This window comes from Felis catus, chromosome E1 (genome assembly GCF_018350175.1).
Source record: "Felis catus isolate Fca126 chromosome E1, F.catus_Fca126_mat1.0, whole genome shotgun sequence".
Classification (NCBI taxonomy): Eukaryota; Metazoa; Chordata; class Mammalia; order Carnivora; family Felidae; genus Felis; species Felis catus.
In genome coordinates, this window is record NC_058381.1 from 23843384 (window position 1) to 23863642 (window position 20259).

A 20259-nucleotide genomic window follows, 5' to 3' on the forward strand; every position below is an offset into this window, starting at 1 on the left:
AGTATTTAGGCAACTCTGAGACATGTATTTTTTTTATATTTTAAAACTGTGAAATGAGGATTCATCTTGTAATAAAAAGTATATTACAACTTCCATCAGCCATTTAACATTTCTAAAACTGGGATGCTTCATATAATCAACAGTGTCCTGGGTCCAATAAAATATGTATTTGCTGTGTGACCTTGAGTAAATTACTTAACCTCTCTTTGCCTGAGTTTCCTCTATAAAATGGGGATGCTAATCATACCTACTTCATAGGGTTATAGTGATAAACTAAAGGTTAATTCATATAAATTACTCAAAAGAGTGTCTGACAATAGAGTAAGCACTTATAATTACTATTATTATTATCATCAATTACAGAATGATTATTCCCTTGTTTGTCACCTGCCCAAAGACCACTCTGCAGTAAGACAATAAACAATGTCATAGGTGCCATCAAAAGGAATAATCCTCCAATTCTGTTTCCTGTATCTCAATACTTTAAATCTATTGGCAAAAACAGTTTTGAGCATTAGGTTGATACAGAAATGTGGGATATTCAACAGTTTGTGTCATTCATCTGCTCTATTCCCCAACTTTTCACTGATAAAATGTGTAATGAAAGACAAAGTAGAAGGAACTGATTTAAGAAAGTATGATCCTTCTGAATAATCTACAGTGATCTCTGAATTTACTATATCCATAAAATTAAGCCAGGAGAAGCAAGCATGTCCTTAATGAGTTACCTGTAAGCAGAGGAAAAAAGGGGGTGGCCCACATTCAGCACACTTGATGTAAGGCTCCATGAGGTAGGAGGAGCAGCCTCGGCAAGGTGGTTTATCAGAGGGATCATCTAGAACAAAAAGAAAAATATACTAGTTTCAAAACATGATTACCTTAAGTGCCAAGAAGGTGAAAATTTGCAAATAACCATACAGGTGGTGAGCTACACGGAAGACTCCATTTGTCTTGGAAACAAGATGAGCTCATTCTAAGTAAGAAAAAACGAAAATTATGTTCCTTTTTCTTCAGGGCAGCTTTGTTTCTTCCTACAGTAGTATCTACTACTATACATAGCATTTAAGTAGATAAGTAATTTCCCCTGCAGAGAAATTACAAACACAAGCCCCCCCCCCCCCCCCCCCGTTATTTCTGCAAGGGAGAAAATGTCACATACCTATACAACACATAGGTATTCCTAGGTAAAACAAATCTGACAAAATGTTAATGATTGTTAAATGTAGGTAGCAGCCAACAAGTAATCACTGTAGTGTTCTTTCAACTTTTCCTTAAGTTTGCAAATTTTCATAATGAAAGTTGGAGGGAAAAACTTTAAATGTATGTCTTGAGGGCTTGAGGGGTGCCTGGGACGCTCAGTCGGTTGAGTATCCAACTCTTCATTTCATCCTGGGTCATGATCTCAAGGTTCATGAGTTTGAGCCCCACACTGAGCTTGGGATTCTGTCTCTCACTCTCTCTCAAAATGAATGAATAAATGTAACAAACAAATAAATAAATGTCTTGGGATATACAACTTTATATCTGAGTTGAAATTTAAACCCAGGAAAGCTCCCTTCCTTTCTCTCACAGCAGAGAACAAAGCAGACCTTCCTCCATTTCCAATGACCATATCATCTCTGAAATATTAAGGCAAGAAGTACAATCCAAACTCTTTCAAGTGATTTAAAGGCCGATATGTGTGTCCCTGGTTGCTCCAAACTCTGCCCCTCTAGAGTTAGGGCAACTTAGCCAAGTAGTTCCCTATGATCAACAGCAGAAGTCTTAAGAAAATACAGGCTTTGAAGGAAGATGAAAGGATTTAATTTGCTTATAGCCTAGGGCAGGATTTCTCACATTCTGTAATAGCATTTTCCTTCCTAGAGTCCAAGAAACACTCTTCAAGGCACCTTTCCCTCCTTCAAGTGCTGATTATTTATTGTTCTTTTCATTTGTTTCTAAATGAAGACCTGGAGGAAAATAACAGGGGAAAGAAACATAATCCTTCTGGCAATAGCTTCAAAATAAATATAGGGAACAGCAACTACCCCACTTCTCCCATTTTAAATTTTGACATAGAACAACAAAAATTGTTTTATATTAAGTCAGATGACAATTTTTACCAAATTACCTTCTTCCTCACATTCTTTTATTTTAATGATGTAAGCTTGTTTTTCTTTCTTCAGGAAAAAAAGTCAGTCCTGGACCCAAGTAAAAGAGCTTTTAAACCTTTACATCAAGAAGTAATTTTTTATTTTTTTATAGAGAGAGACCACTTGTGAGCAGGAGAGAGGTACAGAGGAAGAGAGAGAATCTTAAACTGGCTCCACACTTAGTGGAGAGCTCGACATGGGGCTCGATCTCACAACCGGGAGACTATGACCTGAGACGAAATCAAGAGTCAGATGCTTAACCTACTGAGCCACCTAGGTGCCCCAAGAAGGGATTATTTAGTAAAAATCCAATTTATAGTTAAAAAATTTTAGGCAACAAAGGCATAGTCATCCTCTATTAATATTTTGATTTCTAGTCTTTTATGTATGTGTGTATATATATTTAACAAAAGTGAGATACCATACACGATGTTTTGTAGCCTTTTTTTTTCACTCGACAATATACTGTCAAACATCTTTCGTGATAGTACACATACATCGTTCTTTTTAATGGATGAATAATATTCCATTGTAACAACCATCTAACCTAATGGTTTTCCACTGCTCCGTAAGAAGGCATTTTGGAAATCTGAGGAAATGTTTTTTCGTTGGCCACAATGACTAGAGAGCACTACTGGCATTTAGCAGGTTTGGGACCATGGATGCTAGATATCCTACAAGACTCAAGACATACCTACACAACAAAAAAGTGGCCTGTGTCCTACATAACTTTCAAATGTCCCAACAGACATTCAAGGTGGTGAAAAACCTGTTCATAATTACATGACCTAGAACTTAATTCCATATTGCATATAAAACAAAATGTTTTTGATAGTTTTAAAATACATTTAATTTTCTAAGAAGGCAACTGCACATACTTCTACAGGAGATTATATCTTGTTTTGTTCAGAACTTTACCAAGAGTTATTCAAGCTTGTAGGGTTTCTGAGTCACCAATACAACACACATGAATCACTGTGCTTTTGTAGTTGTAAGATGCACAATGATTCAAAATATGGGTGTTAAGCATCTGACTACTTGTCATTATTATGTCTTCTACTGAAATCGTGTCCAAGCATATTGAGATACATATTATTTTATTATAAATTACATTAGTTCATTATTCTCTTTTATTTATCCTTTGTATTATAGTTAGGGCGTTATTATTTCTGTTTCTTTAAAATCATGGGTGTAGATGTGCTATGTTATCTGTGTATTTCCTCTCCAAAGAGTGAAGGGGCTCTAAAAATATTCTAAAAAGAAAACATGGGGTCTTGTAAGGCTGAAAACAACAAATCTAACCAGTTCCCTACTGATGGGCATTTATGTTGTTTCCAACTTTTCACTATTACGAAGAATGCTGCTGTATTCCTCAGAAAATATATTTTTCTAGAACTGTCAAGCCTACAGAGGGTTTTTGATACATGTAGCCAAACTCTCCTTCGCAGAGACATTCTTCAACTTGTCTATAACCTAGGAGTATGGAAAGACTTTTTTGCCATCATTCAAAATCTAAAGGCAATAAAAGGTCAGTAAGTTTGACTACATAAATAACAGGAACAAAAAACTTCCAGGGCAAAAAATACCATAAGCAAGATAAAAAAGGCAAGTAGCCTAGAAGAAATTATTTGCAAACGTATTACAGATAAAGGGCTAAAGTCCCCGATATACAAAGAACTTTTAAAAACTGAGGGGGAGAGGTGCCTGGGTGGCTCAGTCTGTTAAGCGTCCGACTTCGGCTCAGGTCATGATCTCATGGTTCGAGTTCGAGCCCCACATCCAGCTCTGTGCTGACAGCTCAGAGCCTGGAGGTTGCTTCGGCTTTTGCGTCTCCCTCTCTCTCTCTACCCCCTCCTCAACTCATGGTCTCTCTCTCTCTCTCTCTCTCTCTCTCAAAAGTAAATAAACATTAAAAAAAATAAAATAAAATAAAAACTGAGGGGGAAAAAAGAACAAAAATCCTATTGCAAAAGAAATGAATAACTAGAAAAAAGGGAGAAAATTTAAAAATGGCCCTCAAACATATGAAATGACACTCAACTGCACTCATAAGAGAAAGCTATAGAGATAGAATTTCTCACCCATCAGATTGGCAAAAATTCAAAAGCTTGATAATACACTCTTACTAAGAATGTAGAGAAATAGGTATTCTCATATACTGCTAATAGGAATGCATTAGAACATTATTTGTAAATTACAAAATACTACCTAGATATCCAACAATGACCTTTACAATCTAATATAGTATTTCCAAGAAGATACTATTAAGTGAAAAAAACCAAACTGCAAAAAAACTTACATAGGATGCTACCTTTCCTGTAAGAAATGAGAGGGGGGAAAAACCCAAACACATGTATGTCTGCTTTTCTTTGCAAAAAGAAATAAAGGACAGATAAACTAGAAAACAATGAAGTTAGACACCTACAAAGGGGTGGGGAGGTGATGGAATGGAGTGGAAGAGACACAAAAAGGAGTAACAATTCTCTAAATATATATTTTTGTATAGTTTTGATTTTTGGAAGTATATGTTATACAAATTTACAAAAAACAAATAAATATAAAAAGGGAAAACGAAAAGCAGAATCAACAAATGAACCCGATAGTACTTCAAAAGAATACTATAACCACACTGAAAAGGAAAAAAAAATCCAAGTAACTTATGAACATTTAATCATACGAATAGGGGATATTCTTGGGTGATGCAGGGGAGAATTGCAAACAAATCCTGAACTTGTTGAAGTAGGTCTGTTACATGTAGCGGTATGTGAAAAGCAATTCTGAAATAATTTTGGATGTATTAAAAAACTGAGCAAATGAGTAAATGTGCTGATGTTGGGAGTCAAGTTTCTCACTGAGGAAAGGACATACAAATAAAGAATGGGAGAAAACAAGAAAAAAGTCTATGAAGATGAATGGGATGTATCAGTGTGAACTCACGATTTCTTAAAAGTGTATGTATGAACAGATATAATGTATGCTGGTATATACGTACACAGCATACATACACATATTTCAGAGCTCTGTGGGCCAAAGGACCAAGATAAAGACATGCTAGTAGCAATGAAAAATGACTAGATCTTGGTCTCTAATGTCATTCCCCTAAAAGGACCAGGGCTCCTCAGAGAAGTGGCTAATTCCAGGGCTGGGGCAGGGGAGATACAAGATGCACCTGGAACATATAGCCAAAAAGTAAGGAGATGCTCAAAAAAGTGATGGGTGTTATGTCACAAGGATGCAGGAGACAGAATGAAGGAGCTCTCACAGTGGTCAAATTGGGACAATCTGAGAACCAAAGTAATTAAGTATAATAATGAATTATAAACTCTTGAAAATAGGAATTCATGTGTCCACACTTAAGTCAAATAAATAAGGGAGATGGGAGGTGTCTTGATTATATAATCAAAAAATTATAAACACATATCATTATATATATTATCTGTAATACATATAATTATATAAACAGATTATATAAGTGCTAACTAGCAAATTTGGAGAGTGCTGGATTTGGGGGGAAAAAACATCATTTTACAACCATGACAGTAAAGATTGGATCAGGCAAAAATCATAATGGATGCTAAATCTAAGGAGAAATTTGATGAGGAGCAAGATATTTTATGGCCTGAAAGTGTCTTCCTATGGATTATTTATTATATGCAAGAGAAAAATACAAAGTATACAGTGGAGAAAAACAAACACCATGACTGGGTCTTCAAACCATTATCACCAACGAGGGGTAGAGTAAGACCCAAACAAACCCAAAACGAGAAACCTCTATTTTAAAAAGGGGGAGGGAGGAAGGGTGGGCCTGTATTCTTCAAAAGTATCAACATCATGGGGGCACCTGGGTGGCTCAGTCGGTTGAGTGTCTGACTTCAGCACAGGTCATGATCTCATGGTTCGTGGGTTCGAACCCCGCATCAGTGTGCTGACACCTTGGAACTTGGAGACTGTTTCAGATTCTGTGTCTCCCTCTCTCTCAAAAGTAAGATAAACATTAAAAAAAAAAAAAAAGTATCAATGTGACTAAAGACAAAGGCTGTGGAAATGTTTCAACTTAAAGAAGGCTAAAGAAACTTAGCAACTTAATGTTAGACCTGACCCCTGACTATATCCTGTACTGGAATGAAAAAAACACCATAAAGGACATTGTTGAGTCAAGCTTACAAAACTGAACAACAGATGGTAGGCTGGATAAAAGTACTTTATTGATATTAAGTTCACTAAAGTTGATTACTGAAGTTATAAAACAGAATATCCCTATTCTTAGGAAATAAGCAATAAAGTACTTAGGGGTAAAGGGACATGATCTATGTCCCTTACCTTTAAATGACTCTGAAGAAAAAATGGGGTATCTCTGTCTACCCATAAGTATATAATACAGTATATAAATATATATTAAATCTAATATACATATTTATATACTTATAAAGAAAGAGAATATGTGCAAATGAGTAAGAAGTTAACAAGTGTATGGGGATTATTTGTATGATTCTTATTCTTCTAACTTTCCTGTAAGTTTGAAATTATTTCCAGAAAAAAAGTTCCATAAAAGTTTCAAAATTATTTTATTTTATATTTTTTAATTTTTTTAAGTTTATTTATTTTGAGAGACAGAGGACATGAGCAGGGGAGCAGCAGAGAGAGGGAAAGAGAATTTCAAGTAGGGGCTCGAACTCAAACTGTTGAGATCATGACCTGAGCTGAAACCCAGAGTCAGACACTTAACTGATTGCACCACCCAGGTGCCCCTAAAAATTATCTTAAAAAGGGAAACAGGAGTGGTTTCTGTTTACACTTCCAGCATTAGAAAAATTCATTCAGGTTTTTTCCATATGTAAAATGAGAGATTTGAACTAAATGTGTTTGAAGACTTCATTCTGTCTTAATTTTATAGGAGTATGATGACAGAGTAAATAAGAGGCTTTTTAAGAAATTGCTGAGGGCATTCTTCTCGAAGCTAGAACAAGCAATCCTAAAATTCACATGGAACCACAAAAGGCCCCGAATAGCCAAAGTAATTTTGAAGAAGACCAAAGCAGGAGGCATCACAATCCCAGACTTTAGCCTCTACTACAAAGCTGTAATCATCAAGACAACATGGTACTGGCACAAAAACAGACACATAGACCAATGGAATAGATTAGAAACCCCAGAACTAGTCCCACAAAAGTATGGCTAACTAATCTTTGACAAAGCAGGAAAGAATATCCAATGGAAAAAAGACAGCCTCTTTAACAAATGGTGCTGGGAGAACTGGACAGCAATATGCAGAAGATTGAAACTAGACCAGTTTCTCACACCATTCACAAAAATAAGCTCAAAATGGATAAAGGACCTGAATGTGAGACAGGAAACCATCAAAACCCTAGAGGAGAAAACAGGAAAAGACCTCTCTGACCTCAGCCATAGCAATTTCTTACTTGACACATCCCCAAAGGCAAGGGAATTAAAAGCAAAAACGAACTATTGGGACCTCATGAAGATAAAAAGCTTCTGCACAGCAAAGGAAACAATCAACAAAACTAAAAGGCAACCAACGGAATGGGAAAAGATAGTTGCTAATGACATATTGGACAAAGGGCTAGTATCCAAAATCTATAAAGAGCTCACCAAATTCCACACCTGAAAAACAAATAATCCAGTGAAGAAATGGGCAGAAAACATGAATAGACACTTTTCTAAAGAAGACATCCGGATGGCCAACAGGCACATGAAAAGATGCTCAACGTCGCTCCTCATCAGGGAAATACAAATCAAAACCACACTCAGGTATCACCTCATGCCAGTCAGAGTGGCCAAAATGAACAAATCAGGAGACTATAGATGCTGGAGGGGATGTGGAGAAAAAGAAACCCTCTTGCACTGTTGGTGGGAATGCAAACTGGTGCAGCCACTCTGGAAAACAGTGTGGAGGTTCCTCAAAAAATTAAAAAATGACCTACCCTATGACCCAGCAATAGCACTGCTAGGAATTTACCCAAGGGATACAGGAGTACTGATGCATAGGGGCACTTGTACCCCAATGTTCATAGCAGCACTCTCAACAATAGCCAAATTATGGAAAGAGCCTAAATGTCCATCAACTGATGAATGGATAAAGAAATTGTGGTTTATATACACAATGGAATACTACGTGGCAATGAGAAAAAATGAAATATGGCCTTTTGTAGCAATGTGGATGGAACTGGAGAGTGTGATGCTAAGTGAAATAAGCCATACAGAGAAAGACAGATACCATATGGTTTCACTCTTATGTGGATCCTGAGAAACTTAACAGGAACCCATGGGGGAGGGGAGGAAAAAAAAAAAAAAGAGGTTAGAGTGGGAGAGAGCCAAAGCATAAGAGACTCTTAAAAAATGAGAACACACTGAGGGCTGATGGGGGGTGGGAGGGAGGGGAGGGTGGGTGATGGGTATTGAAGAGGGCATGTTTGGGATGAGCACTGGATGTTGTATGGAAACCAATTTGACAATAAATTTCATATATTTAAAAATAAAATAAAATAAAATAAAATAAAATAAAATAAAATAAAATAAAATAAAGTAAAGTAAAGTAAAGTAAAGTAAAGTAAATTGCTGAGGGGCTCCTGGGTAGCTTGGATGGTTGAGCATCACTTGATTTTGGCTCAGGTCATGATCTCACAGTTCGTGGGATTGAGCTCCCCCATCAGGCTCTGCACTGACAGTGTGGAGCCTGTTTGGGATTCCCCCTCTCTCAAAACTAAATAAACATTAAAAAAAAAAAAAGAGGGGAGCCTGGGTGGCTCAGTCAGTTGGGCCTCTGACTCAAGGTCATGATCTCATGGTCCGTGGGTTCGAGCCCTCCATCAAGCTCTGTGCTGACAGCTCGGAGCCTGGAGCCTGCTTCAGATTCTGTGTCTCCCTCTTTCCCTGCCTCTCCCCCACTCACGCTCCGTCTCTCAAAAATGAATAAACGTTAAAAAAAAGAAAAAGAAAAAGAAACTGCTGAAGAGGAAACAACACCCAAAAGTGCCTTTTTATTTCTTCTCATTGGGACACTACTAATACCTAACAATAGAATTCCGATTTCTGCCAAATCTCTTATCAGAAACAAAGAAAAGACAGTATATTTTCTTCTCCATAGCTGTAGCTGCCTGAATTTATTTTACACATATACCATAATTCTCTGTATTACTATAGTGGTTCACTCTTAGAACACAAGTTCCACCTTTTTAAAAGAGAAGGGGGAGAGGAGCATGTCTTTTATCCTACCACTGATGTTCTTTTTTTTTTTTTCTTTTTAATGTTTTTATTTATTTTTGAGAGAGAGAGACAGCAAGCAGGGGAGGGGCAGAGAGAGGAGACAGAATCTGAAGCAGGCTCCAGGCTCTGAGCTGTCACAGAGCCCAACGCGGGGCTCGAACTCATGAGCTATGAGATCATGACCTGAGCCAAAGTAGGTCGCTCAACTGACTGAGTCACCCAGGCGCCCCACACTGACATTGTTTCTTATCAAGGCATCTGAAATATGTTCTTGTTCTAAAGAGTAATTCAACTGCTTTCTTAAGTCTAATTGCAGGTTAATCATACTATGCCTGAGCACAGTTTTCTTATGAGACCTAGAGTGAAATGTTTATGTTATTTGTTTCGTGGACAATCAATAAGTATTGTTAACTTTTTTAAGTTTATTTATTTATTTTGATAGAGCGAATGAGAGAGGGACAGAGAGAGAGGGAGAGAGAATCCCAAGTAGGCTCCACTCTATCAGCACAGAACCTGATTCAGGGCTTGATTCCACAAACTGTGAGATCATGACCTGAGCCAAAACAAAGAGTCAGACATTAACCGACTGAACCTCCCAGGTGCCCCTAAATATTGTTAATTTTATTCTGATTTGATACCGTTATTCCTTTAGGATCAGATTCTCAGGGCTTTAACTTCAAAGTGCTTATTTTTCTTCTTTGATCAATTCTACTTCAATTTGCTGTTAATATTCGCCTGGGACTTGTTCCCACTATACTTACTGCTGAAGGAACCCAAACGGTCCATTCTCTAATTTGCAAACAATCTTGTTTTGATCTTCCTCAATGCAGTGCTCCTTCAAAAAGTCAGAACTGGCCAAAACATACACCAAAGCTTGATGCCCTCCTATGAACATACAAAGTGGCACACCAATCAGGAAATAATTCAAAGAAATAAGATACAGAGAAGATGATGCAATGTACTCAATTCTGCCACATCCTAGTTTTGTAATGATAAGCAAATTATTTTACCTCTATAAGCCTATTTCCTCGTCTGTAAAGTGGGTATGATAAACAGTATCTACTTCCTAGAGTTATCGTGAGGATTAAATACCAAAATCCATATAAATAATGTACCATGGTACCTGGTACATTATCCACAGTAAGCCCTTTATAAAGGTTATATATCTCTAATACACAACTACTGTTTCTCTCTACCCAGTATTACTTCTCTCCTTAACACTCTTTCCTTTGGTAACCCCACTAGAACGATATGAAATGTGGATGAGTCAGTTTCCCAATCACAATACTCTATACTTCATCCCCACAGCTAAAGCAACCAGCTATCTTATGGAAATCTGAATCTTCAGTAAGACATGTAAGGAAGAAGGCAGTTGGAGCCCAGTCATTCACTAATCAAAGAATTTGGTCCATGAGCTCTGGCTGTTGAGATCCCCATCCCCAAGGGTGGCCCAACTGTTTAGTTTTTCTTCTCATTTCTCTACCTCTCTAATAATAGTTTAATATGAATGAGTTTCTTTTAGTAGAAACCAAGGAACCCTGTCTATTACAACATACATTTGTTCACTTACTCTTTGAACAAGTACTTAATGTTTGTACAATGTACAAAGTATTTTCTTGAAGGTAGAAATGAAATCATATTTCACACTAAGCCAAGAAAATATCCACCTTTCTTCTATAGTCACATAGCTCCTTAGCTATCTCCTTTCTGACATTTTTCATTCTACTTTGTGAGGATTACCTCTGGATGCATATTTTTTCCATTTCTAGACTAAATGAAAGCAGGGACTACTATCCAATACACATCTGCATGCTTTGAAGTGCAAACACAGAGAAGGAACTCAATAAAGAAAATGTAATGGACAAATGTTAGTTTTAACTAAATGTTCATCTGTAGTTCTCTTGGAGTGACTTCTTTAACCTGGTATTCTGAGCTTAAGGTATAATTAATCATTAAGTCATATGACATTCAGATAGCATTGGCTAGCAACAACTTGTCTTTTCTGAAATGGGCTGGGATAGGATGGTTCTCTGCCTGCTCTAGTCCCAGGGAGTTAGTCTCTGAAGAAAAATGGCTTTAGCAAGAGGTATTATGTACTCAGTAATAAAATAATGGCCAACATTTACTGAACTTTTCTTACGTGCCAGGTACCGTTGTACCACTGTATGTGGATTATCTTTGAATCCTCCCAACCTTCTCAGGCATGCTGCTTTTTTAAAGAAGGAAGCTCTGAGACTACTATCTGCACAATGTCTTAACGATTGTGAACAAAAGGGACATTTCAACAGAGGTCAACAGAAATGATCAAATAAAGGATGTATAAACACTCCACATCACAATCGCAATATCGCAATAAGCGTAATTTTCTTTTTTCCCCTCCTTTCTTCTCACAAGAGATATTTCTGACACTAACATCCATGAAAGGATGGGTGGTGGCTCCAGATTAACATCTGCCAAATTCAAAGTCACTGGGAGAAGGAAGGCAGGCACTGTGAAGAACGGCGTTCTGTGTGCAATCTTTGGATTGGTGCAATCTTTGGAATTTTGCAAACAAGGATGAGTTCCTCGCTTCGTTCCTTATTGAACTGTGTGATCTTGGGCAAGTCATTTCACCTGAGCCTCAGTCGGCCTCAGCTCCTACCTAGTGTGCGAGGCCTACTTGCAGACTGGAAAAGTAACGTCCGTCAGGTGCATGGCCCAGAGCTGTTGTTGCTAGCGTAATTAGGCGCGCCACTGTACAGACAGGAATCCCGAAGCTCTAAGCCGCTCACTGCCGCCTAGGGCCGCCCAGGGGGCGGGGCGCGCCAGACTAGCCGCCAGGCGGGGCCGAGGGGTCAGGCCGGGCCCGCGCCGCCCTCCCCCAAGCGCGGCGTCGCCCCACACCTCCCCTCACCATCCACCCGCCTTGTCCCCTAAGCCGCCAGGGCTCAACGCCCGACCCCTCCCCCGCCGCAACTCGCGGCCCCCGTCACCCCCTCCGCCGCCAGAGAGGTAGCGCCCCGTTGCCACCCACCCCACAACGCCTCGTGCCTCACCTCGTCGCGTCCCTTTCTTCCGCGCCGCGGTGCCGCCTGCCGCGCGCGCCCCCGGGCGTGCGTGCTCGTTCCCGAGCGGCACAGACGCGAGCGCGCCGCCGCCGCCGCCCTTCCCCTGCCTTCGCGGCCCCGCCGTCACCGTCGCCGTCGCCGCCGCCGCCCCCGCCGCCCCCTCCGCCCCCTCGGCCCGCGCCCAGGCTTCGCCGCGCGCCCGCCGCGGTCCTCTGGCAGAGGCCCGGAGAGGGGTAGGGCTGACTGAGTAGCTTGCCTGACTTGAGTCCGGGCAGCAGTCACTTTTGCGTGTGGCGCGTTGCGGGTCGCCAGAGGCTTACCGGTGCGTGGCGCCGTTCGATCCGCGCCAGAGTGCGGTGAGGTGGAGCGGTCCGGTACCGTCCTGCTTTTGTGTTTCTAACATTCCCACCCCCCGCCCCTGTTGCAGCGAAGGAAACTGGGGCCAGTCGGGTTTTGCAGTGCTGCTCGTGGATTAACCAGACTGACTGAATGGTGTAAGGGTAAACAGGGTACGTTTTATTCAGATGCTTCTGGAACGTCGAAATTCTCTTCTTTGGAAAGGACCATCCCCTCTTTGGGCTTTAGGGGCCCAGATAGAGGCGCAATGATGAGAGGATGTGGTGGTCCACTCTGATGTCAATCTTGAGGGCTAGGTACGTCCCAACATCTTTTTACTACTACTAATTATTATAATAGCTACCATTTGTCGAGTGTTTATTGCATGCCAGGCATTGTACAAAGGCGCTTACATCCATGGTGTCATTTTAATCTTCAACCTTGTGAGGTAGGCACTATTATTATCCCCATTTTCCAGGTGAAGACGTGGAGACTGGCTTATAAATAACTTGGGATCACGGGGCTAGGAAGTGTTGGGAAGGGGATTCAAGCCGTGGTTAATTTCACCGTTACGCGGTTACATCTGTTTAGAAGTCTGTTTCATAAAAATGCCCAACCTCTGTTTGAATTCATTTGCATTTTCTGCCGGTGTAGCCTCTTTATTCATCTTTCAGTATATGAATACTACAAATTCATCTGAAAAATAATCAGAAAATTCACACAAGCGAAAATAATGTGAAAACCAGCTTCTACTGGTGTTAAATAAGCAGTTAACATTTTGGTTACAGTCTTCTAGACATTTTCCTATGCATCATGCCAGTAGATACATTATAATGTAGTTTTACATTTGATGTAAATCAGAAAACCTATTCAGTCGTTTTTTCAACAAATGTTTAATGAGCACTGTTATAGGTGCTGAGAATTCAGCAGTGAACAAAACAGTCTCTGCCTCATATAATAGTGGGAGAGATTGACAAAACAGTACACGTACTGCTAGATAATAATGTGCAGTAATGTGTCAAGTTTATGAGGAAAAATAAATCAGAATGAAGGCATAAGAATGATGTGGGCATGGCCTTTTAGATGAGGTAGACAAGGAAGGCCTCTTAATTGAAAGAGCACATAAGCAGAAACCTAATCATTAAACAAGAAAGCAGCACGTGGGTTTCCAGAGGGAAACTATTCTAGAAGAGAAGCCGCAAATTGCAGTGGCTCTGAGATAGGGACTTGCTTGACTTGTTGGAGAAGAAGCAAGGAGACCGATGTGGCTGCAGCACAGCAAATTAGGGAAATAAGTTGGGAAAAGGCAGAAACCAGATCATGCATCATCTCGTAAGCCATGGTTGGACTTTGGATTTTGGAAGGATGTGGTAGAGTATCATGGAAGGGTTAAGAGCAAAAGAGTAATCGTTTTTTTGTTTGTTTGTTTGTTTTTTTGACTGAAGGAAACTTTTATTTAGGGTTTAACAATTCGGAAAACTTATTTTGCCAAGGAGTGTGGATTTGGATTTTATTTATTTTAGAGCAGTTTCTTTGCAGAGATGGCTCATGAAAGACTCCATGATGTGTGGTGTGGGAGGTAATCAGATTTGTTTTGAAAGGATCACTCTGGCAGCTGTGTGGAGAATAGATGGTAGAAACTTTAAAATTACTCTTTAAAACATAAATTTTCCTTTTACACAGCAATCGTTCAACAGATGGTTTATCAACATTGGTGTTTCACCTATGCCTTTACACCTCTGCAACCACTCGAATCTTTACAAAGATGAGATAGGGTCAGTCACTTCAGGCCTTATCTTCATGTCTTTCTCGCCTAAACTGAAGGTTTTTGAGACTGGCTTGGGCATATATCCAGATCTGGATGTCATGATTGTCGAATATGAGTCATCAATGTTGTACTATTGTGGAAAAAACAATCCCCCACATAATCCTGGGATCTGTTTGTTAAAAACATAGCATTCAAACACCTGAAAATCATCCTCTGCTTCAATTGATGTTAGGGTCTCATTAGAATTCCAAGTCCCAATTTAGTTATTGTGCTTAAGAAAGATGTGGAGGAATTTTTAAAATGCACAGTGAGAGAAGGATAACACTGATTAAGGCAATGCTTTTCTGGGGTTTTGCCTTCAGCAATGTAGTGGATAGTGGCATCAATTTTAAGACCAGCTGAAAGGAAGTGAAAGACCAGCTGTGGGAAGAAAAATTAAAAGTTCTGTTTTGGATTTGTGTTTTGCAATCTCAGTGGAAATGATATATGTAAATTTAGAGCTCAGAGAAGAGGCTAGAACTAAAGTTGTATAACCGTATTAAAATTATTTCTTTACATGTGTGTCTTCTTTAGACAGAGCTTGAGGACAGACACTGTCTTTTCTCCTTTGTAACTTCAGTGCCTTTATATATAAGAAAAGAAGATACCTGCTTTCACTGCAGGTCCAAGCACCTGAACATGACTTAAAAGTGAAGTGACCTGCGATGCTAGGGTGGTTCGGTTGGTTGAGCATCGGACTCTTGATTTTTGCTCAGGTCATGATCCCAGGGTCATCGGATCGAGCCCTGCCTCGCTGAGTGTTGAGTCTGCTTAAGATTCTCTTCTCTCTCCCTCTGTCTCTCCCCAGCGTGCGCGCGCGCTCTCTCTCTCTGTCTCTCTCTCTCTCTCTCTCTGTCTCTCTCTCTCTGTCTCTCTCTCTCTCTCTCTCTCTCTCACACACACACACACACACACACACACACACACAAAATAAAAGTTTAAAAAAAAAAGGGGGTGACCGTAAGTCCCAATTTGCTCAGGTCAGTTCTGATTTGTTCTTGTCCTCTTATAATTAGTAATATTGTCCCACTTCACTCTCAGAAGCATCTCAGTTTGTACAATAAGTTATATGGCCACTGTTTGTAGAAAGACCTTCAGGGTCTAGAATCTTCCTATTTCTTTGTCAGCACCACCCCATCCTATTCTTCATATCCCAGCCCAACAGAAATATCTCCATTTCTCCCTCCGTATGCACTCTGATACTTCCAGGCTTCCTTTGCCTGGTTCTTCCACCTCAACCTAGACATCGCTTCCTCAGGAACATCTTTCCTGACCCCCCCTCCCTGCCCCCAAACTCTGGGTTAAGTAGCCGCCTCCTCCTCCTCCTCCTCCTCCTCCTCCTCCTCCTCCTCCTCCTTCTTCTTTTACTTTTTAAAATGTTTTTATTTATTTTGAGAGACACACCATGAGTGAGAGAGGGGCAGAGAGAGAGAGGGAGACACAGATTCTGAGGCAGGCTCCAGGCTCTGAGCTGTCAGCCTAGAGCCTGACTCGGGGCTTGAACTCATAAACTGTGAGATCATGATCTGAGCCAAAGTCAGATACTTAGACAACTGAGTCACCCAGGTGCCCCATAGGGTAGCCTTCTGAACATGTTTCTAGAGCACCTTGTATTCAACTGGTTACAGCCTTTTCTTCCCTCACTAAATATGTCTGTAAAGGAACCTGAAAAAAACTTCATAAGACAGAAATTTACATTAATAATATCCAAGATCAGTTTATGTTGAAGTAATATTTTTGAAGGTTGAACTTTAGGACAGATCGATATCACATCTTCGAAGCCCTTCCATTCTTAAATTTTTTTTAACGTTTATTTATTTTTGAGAGAGAGATAGGGCATGAGCAGGAGAGGGGCAGAGAGAGAGGGAGACACAGAATCTGAGGCAGGCTCCAGGCTCTGAGCTGTCAGCACAGAGCCCAACGCGGGGCTTGAACTCACAAACTGTGAGATCATGACCTGAACCAAAGTCAGACGCTCAACTGACTGAGCCACCCAAGTGCCCTGAAGCCCTTCCATCCTTAATGGAGGAGGTTGGCTTTGGAACTTGAAATCCAAGAGGGAAAATTGTATCCTACTGCCAGGGTCTGTCTATGATGTAGGTGCCATTGACCAAGTCCACAATATCTCAGCAGCTCCTCTTCAACTGTTAAGCTGGTGTAATTAAAATCAAGTGCAGGTTCTGAGCTTCCCTCTGTATGGAAATGATTCTCTACCATTTCTAGTTACTCACTTGTTCTGAGTGCTGAAAGTCTTTATGAACTTTATCTCATCTAATACTTATTTTTCCTGTAACTGAGGTGGTTCTTTGAAGTTTGGTATACAAGTAGATAAAAACAGAAAATCTAAAAGTCTATGCCTTCTTGTGGGTTTCAACTTCCTACCCTTTAAACTCTAAGGTATACCCAGTAAATGTAAGTTAGCCAGAGATTTAGGTCCTGGGGCAAAGTCCTTTGCCAGTTACAGGGGCTCTTCAAGGCAAGGAATCTTCCATGACATAGTAGAGAGGGTTTCACCCCACAGAAGGCATGAACCTCAAAGATTACAGTTCTTAGCTCTCAGCTCTTTGAGTTCACATGCTGAGTTACTTTCACAGAAGCACAGACTCCTTTGTGGCCCAGCTCAGGACTTGTTCCAGCCTCCTTGGCCTCTGCTGCTGCTTCTTGCATTCAGCAGCCTTGCTTTCCTCCTTCCTGCCCGTCCTTACTCCTCCCTCCTTATCTTTCTCTTTTTGTGACCACCCTAGTCAAAGGAGTTAAGGGATCAATTATTTTCTTTCCAGAAGGTTCCTAGACTGCTTATTTAACTTGATCCACCCCCGGGCTCTAGGCTGATGGCTCAGAGCCTGGAGCCTGCGTCCGATTCTGTGTCTCCCTCTCTCTCTGCCCCTCCCCCGTTCATGCTCTGTCTCTGTCTCAAAAATAAATAAAAATGTTAAAAAAAAATTTTATAAAAAAAAAATAATAATAAGGGGTGCCTGGGTGGCTCAGTCGGTTAAGCATCCGACTTCAGCTCAGGTCATGATCTCCCGGTCCGTGAGTTCGAGCCCCGCGTCGGGCTCTGGGCTGATGGCTCAGAGCCTGGAGCCTGCTTCCGATTCTGTGTCTCCTTCTCTCTCTGCCCCTCCCCTGTTCATGCTCTGGCTCTCTCTGTCTCAAAAATAAATAAAAACGTTAAAAAAAAATTTATAACTTGATCCACCCCAATTATGACCAGCCTGTAGAGGAAAGGTTGAAGCACTTCTGCTAATCTGTTTATAGAAATGTAAGGTCTGTGTAGCCCTTTCTCCACATGGTGGCCTGTCAGGATGCTTCTGCATAAGTAAGAGGGTCCTAAAGATCTCAGAGATGAACAAGAAGGAAAAAAAATTTTCCTACAGGGGCCTACTGCATCCTACTTTACAGATAAGGAAAAATAAGTCTCAGAAAAGTAAAACAAAACAGAGCAAAACAAAACAAAAAATGCTTGCCCAAAGTCATTTAGTCAGTGGGTAGCACAGCCAGAATGAAAACCAGACCTGGCCAAATGTAACTAATAAACAGTCCAAATGTAACTTAAAACTGAAGAGTTAGCAGATAATCAGGATTTTCATAATGCCATGGCCATTAAGCAAAGTGTTCATGAATCTGGGCTTTTGCTTCCCACCTCTTCTGCCTCTTCCTCATCACACTGACTTCTTTTTGATCTATGCAAAGTGCAAAGTATCTGTCTCATTAGTCACCAGGCTTCGGGTAGAATCCAAAAAGGTGAACTAGGAATATATTGGTGCTGAGTGACTTCTGTTTATCAGAAAAATTTTAACTACCAAATTTAACTACTACCCTTTACCACCTTCAAGTATTTAAGCAAGCTGTTATCTTTATGTGCTTTTTTTTCTCACGTATAAAATGAAAATTATAGTACCTAATCCATAAGAGTTTTGTAAGAATATGGCTATATGTATAAAATACCTAGTTCAGGGGCTGGCTCAGTTGGTAGAGTGTGCAATTCTTGATCCCAAGGTTATGAGTTCAAGCCTCATGTTGGGTGTAGAGATTACTTAAAAATAAAAAAATAAATGGGAATGCAAGATGGTGCAGCCACTCTGGAAAACAGTATGGAGATTCCTCAAAAAACTAAAAATAGAACTACCTTATGACCCAGCAATTGCACCACTAGGCATTTATCCAGGGGATACAGGTGTGCTGTTTCGAAGGGGCACATGCACCCCAATGTTTATAGCAGCACTGTGAACAATAGCTAAAGTATGGAAAGAGCACAAATGTCTGTGGGCCCAAATTCATCCATCGATGGATGAATGAATAAAGAAGATGTGTATATATATACATATATATATATATATATATGTATATATATACACACACACACACACACACACACAATGGAGTATTACTCAGCAATCAAAAAGAATGAAATCTTGCCATTTGCAACTACATGGACATAACTGGAGGGTATTATGCTAAGTGAAATTAGTTAAAGACAAAAATCTTATGACTTCACTCATATGAGGACTTTAAGAGACAAAACAGATGAACATAAGGGAAGGGAAACAAAAATAATATAAAAACAGGGAGGGGGACAACACATAAGAGACTGTTAAATATGGAGAACAGAGGGTTACTGGAGGGGTTGTGGGAGGGGGGGATGGGCTAAATGGGTAAGGGGCATTAAGGAATCTACTCCTGAAATTGTTGTTGCACTATATACTAACTAATTTGGATGTAAATTTAAAAAATAAAATAATTAAAATAAAAATAAAAATCTGCTGGATTTTAGAAGCCAAAAAAAAGAACATTTTTTTAACTATGATGCTCTGAAGTACCAAAATCTGTATTTATGTTATCAGCACAAACCAAATCATTTTAACTTCATTTTAACCACTGAATCAACTGATATGTCTTCCAGTAATGTCACTTTTGAGAGAATTAACTTGTGAAAGCTTTCTTTTCTTCCATGAATTGGATGAAAAAATGGAATCAGTGTTAAAATTCACTGGTTCCTATTTCGAGGAAGTGACGATATTGACATAAAAGTGACATCACTGAGCAAATGTCTTTTTGCTAATGCATTAATAGCTATCAGTTCATTCTATGTACATACACAAGAAAATATGAAGTCATAACAAACAAAAGTAGTATTCATGAAGAAGAGTTATTTAATCTAAAAGAAAAGTCATGTCACTAAAGTGATAGGCAAATTGACCTTTGTAGATACAAGTGTTAAATCATTGTCTTTGGTCACCGTCCTAAAATAATTTCTGAAATGGGGAAGCTTCTTAAGCAGATTTGTGTTCTCTGCTATCTATATTATCAGTGTTATCACTTTGGTGCCATTGGTGGATGGATGGTAAATGTTCACAAACATTTTAAGTTAAACATGGAATGTCAACAATACTGAATAACAAAAATGCATTCATTTTTTTCATGAAATATGTGCTTTAGTTTTTTAAACATACTGCTGTCAAAATGACTTAAAAATGAAAATATTACCAAACAATAAAATGAATAGCTATATGTTTACCAAATAAATAAATAAAAATTAAAAATCTAAAAGTAAAATACCTAGTTCATGGTGGGAGTCAAATAAATTATAATTGTAATTCTAATTCTAGAAGTGCTCCATAGGATGACCGTGGGGCTTGTTTAGAAGTTGAACTAGGCTAGGTTGGCCAGTGCTCAACATTAGAATTTTTTCATTATTTGAATCATATCTACC

General features: G+C 39.6%; 2 protein-coding genes across 7 annotated transcripts in view; one reads left to right on the forward strand and one right to left on the reverse strand.

Annotated features, from left to right (window-relative positions):
• The window catches only part of TADA2A (transcriptional adaptor 2A), a 52562-nt gene extending 40062 nt beyond the window's left edge, over nucleotides 1-12500 (reverse strand). For 4 of the 6 annotated variants that reach the window (XM_023243549.2, XM_023243550.2, XM_023243548.2 and 1 more), the window contains exons 1-3: nucleotides 12392-12500; nucleotides 10118-10241; nucleotides 729-835 (exon numbers count right to left, since the gene is read on the reverse strand). In XM_023243549.2, the coding sequence (XP_023099317.1) occupies nucleotides 729-835; nucleotides 10118-10142 (132 nt within the window). In that variant the 5' untranslated portion in view covers nucleotides 10143-10241; nucleotides 12392-12500. Of the gene's footprint in view, nucleotides 1-728; nucleotides 836-1836; nucleotides 1950-10117; nucleotides 10242-11997; nucleotides 12142-12391 lie in introns of those variants that run through there. The other 2 variants (XM_045044075.1, XM_019817548.2) reach the window with 2 other exon arrangements.
• Nucleotides 12501-12935: 435 nt separating this feature from the next.
• The window catches only part of ACACA (acetyl-CoA carboxylase alpha), a 280099-nt gene continuing 272775 nt past the window's right edge, over nucleotides 12936-20259 (forward strand). The window contains exon 1 of the mRNA XM_006940119.5: nucleotides 12936-13056. The gene's annotated coding sequence lies outside the window, so the exon portion shown is untranslated. The remainder of the gene's footprint in view (nucleotides 13057-20259) is intronic.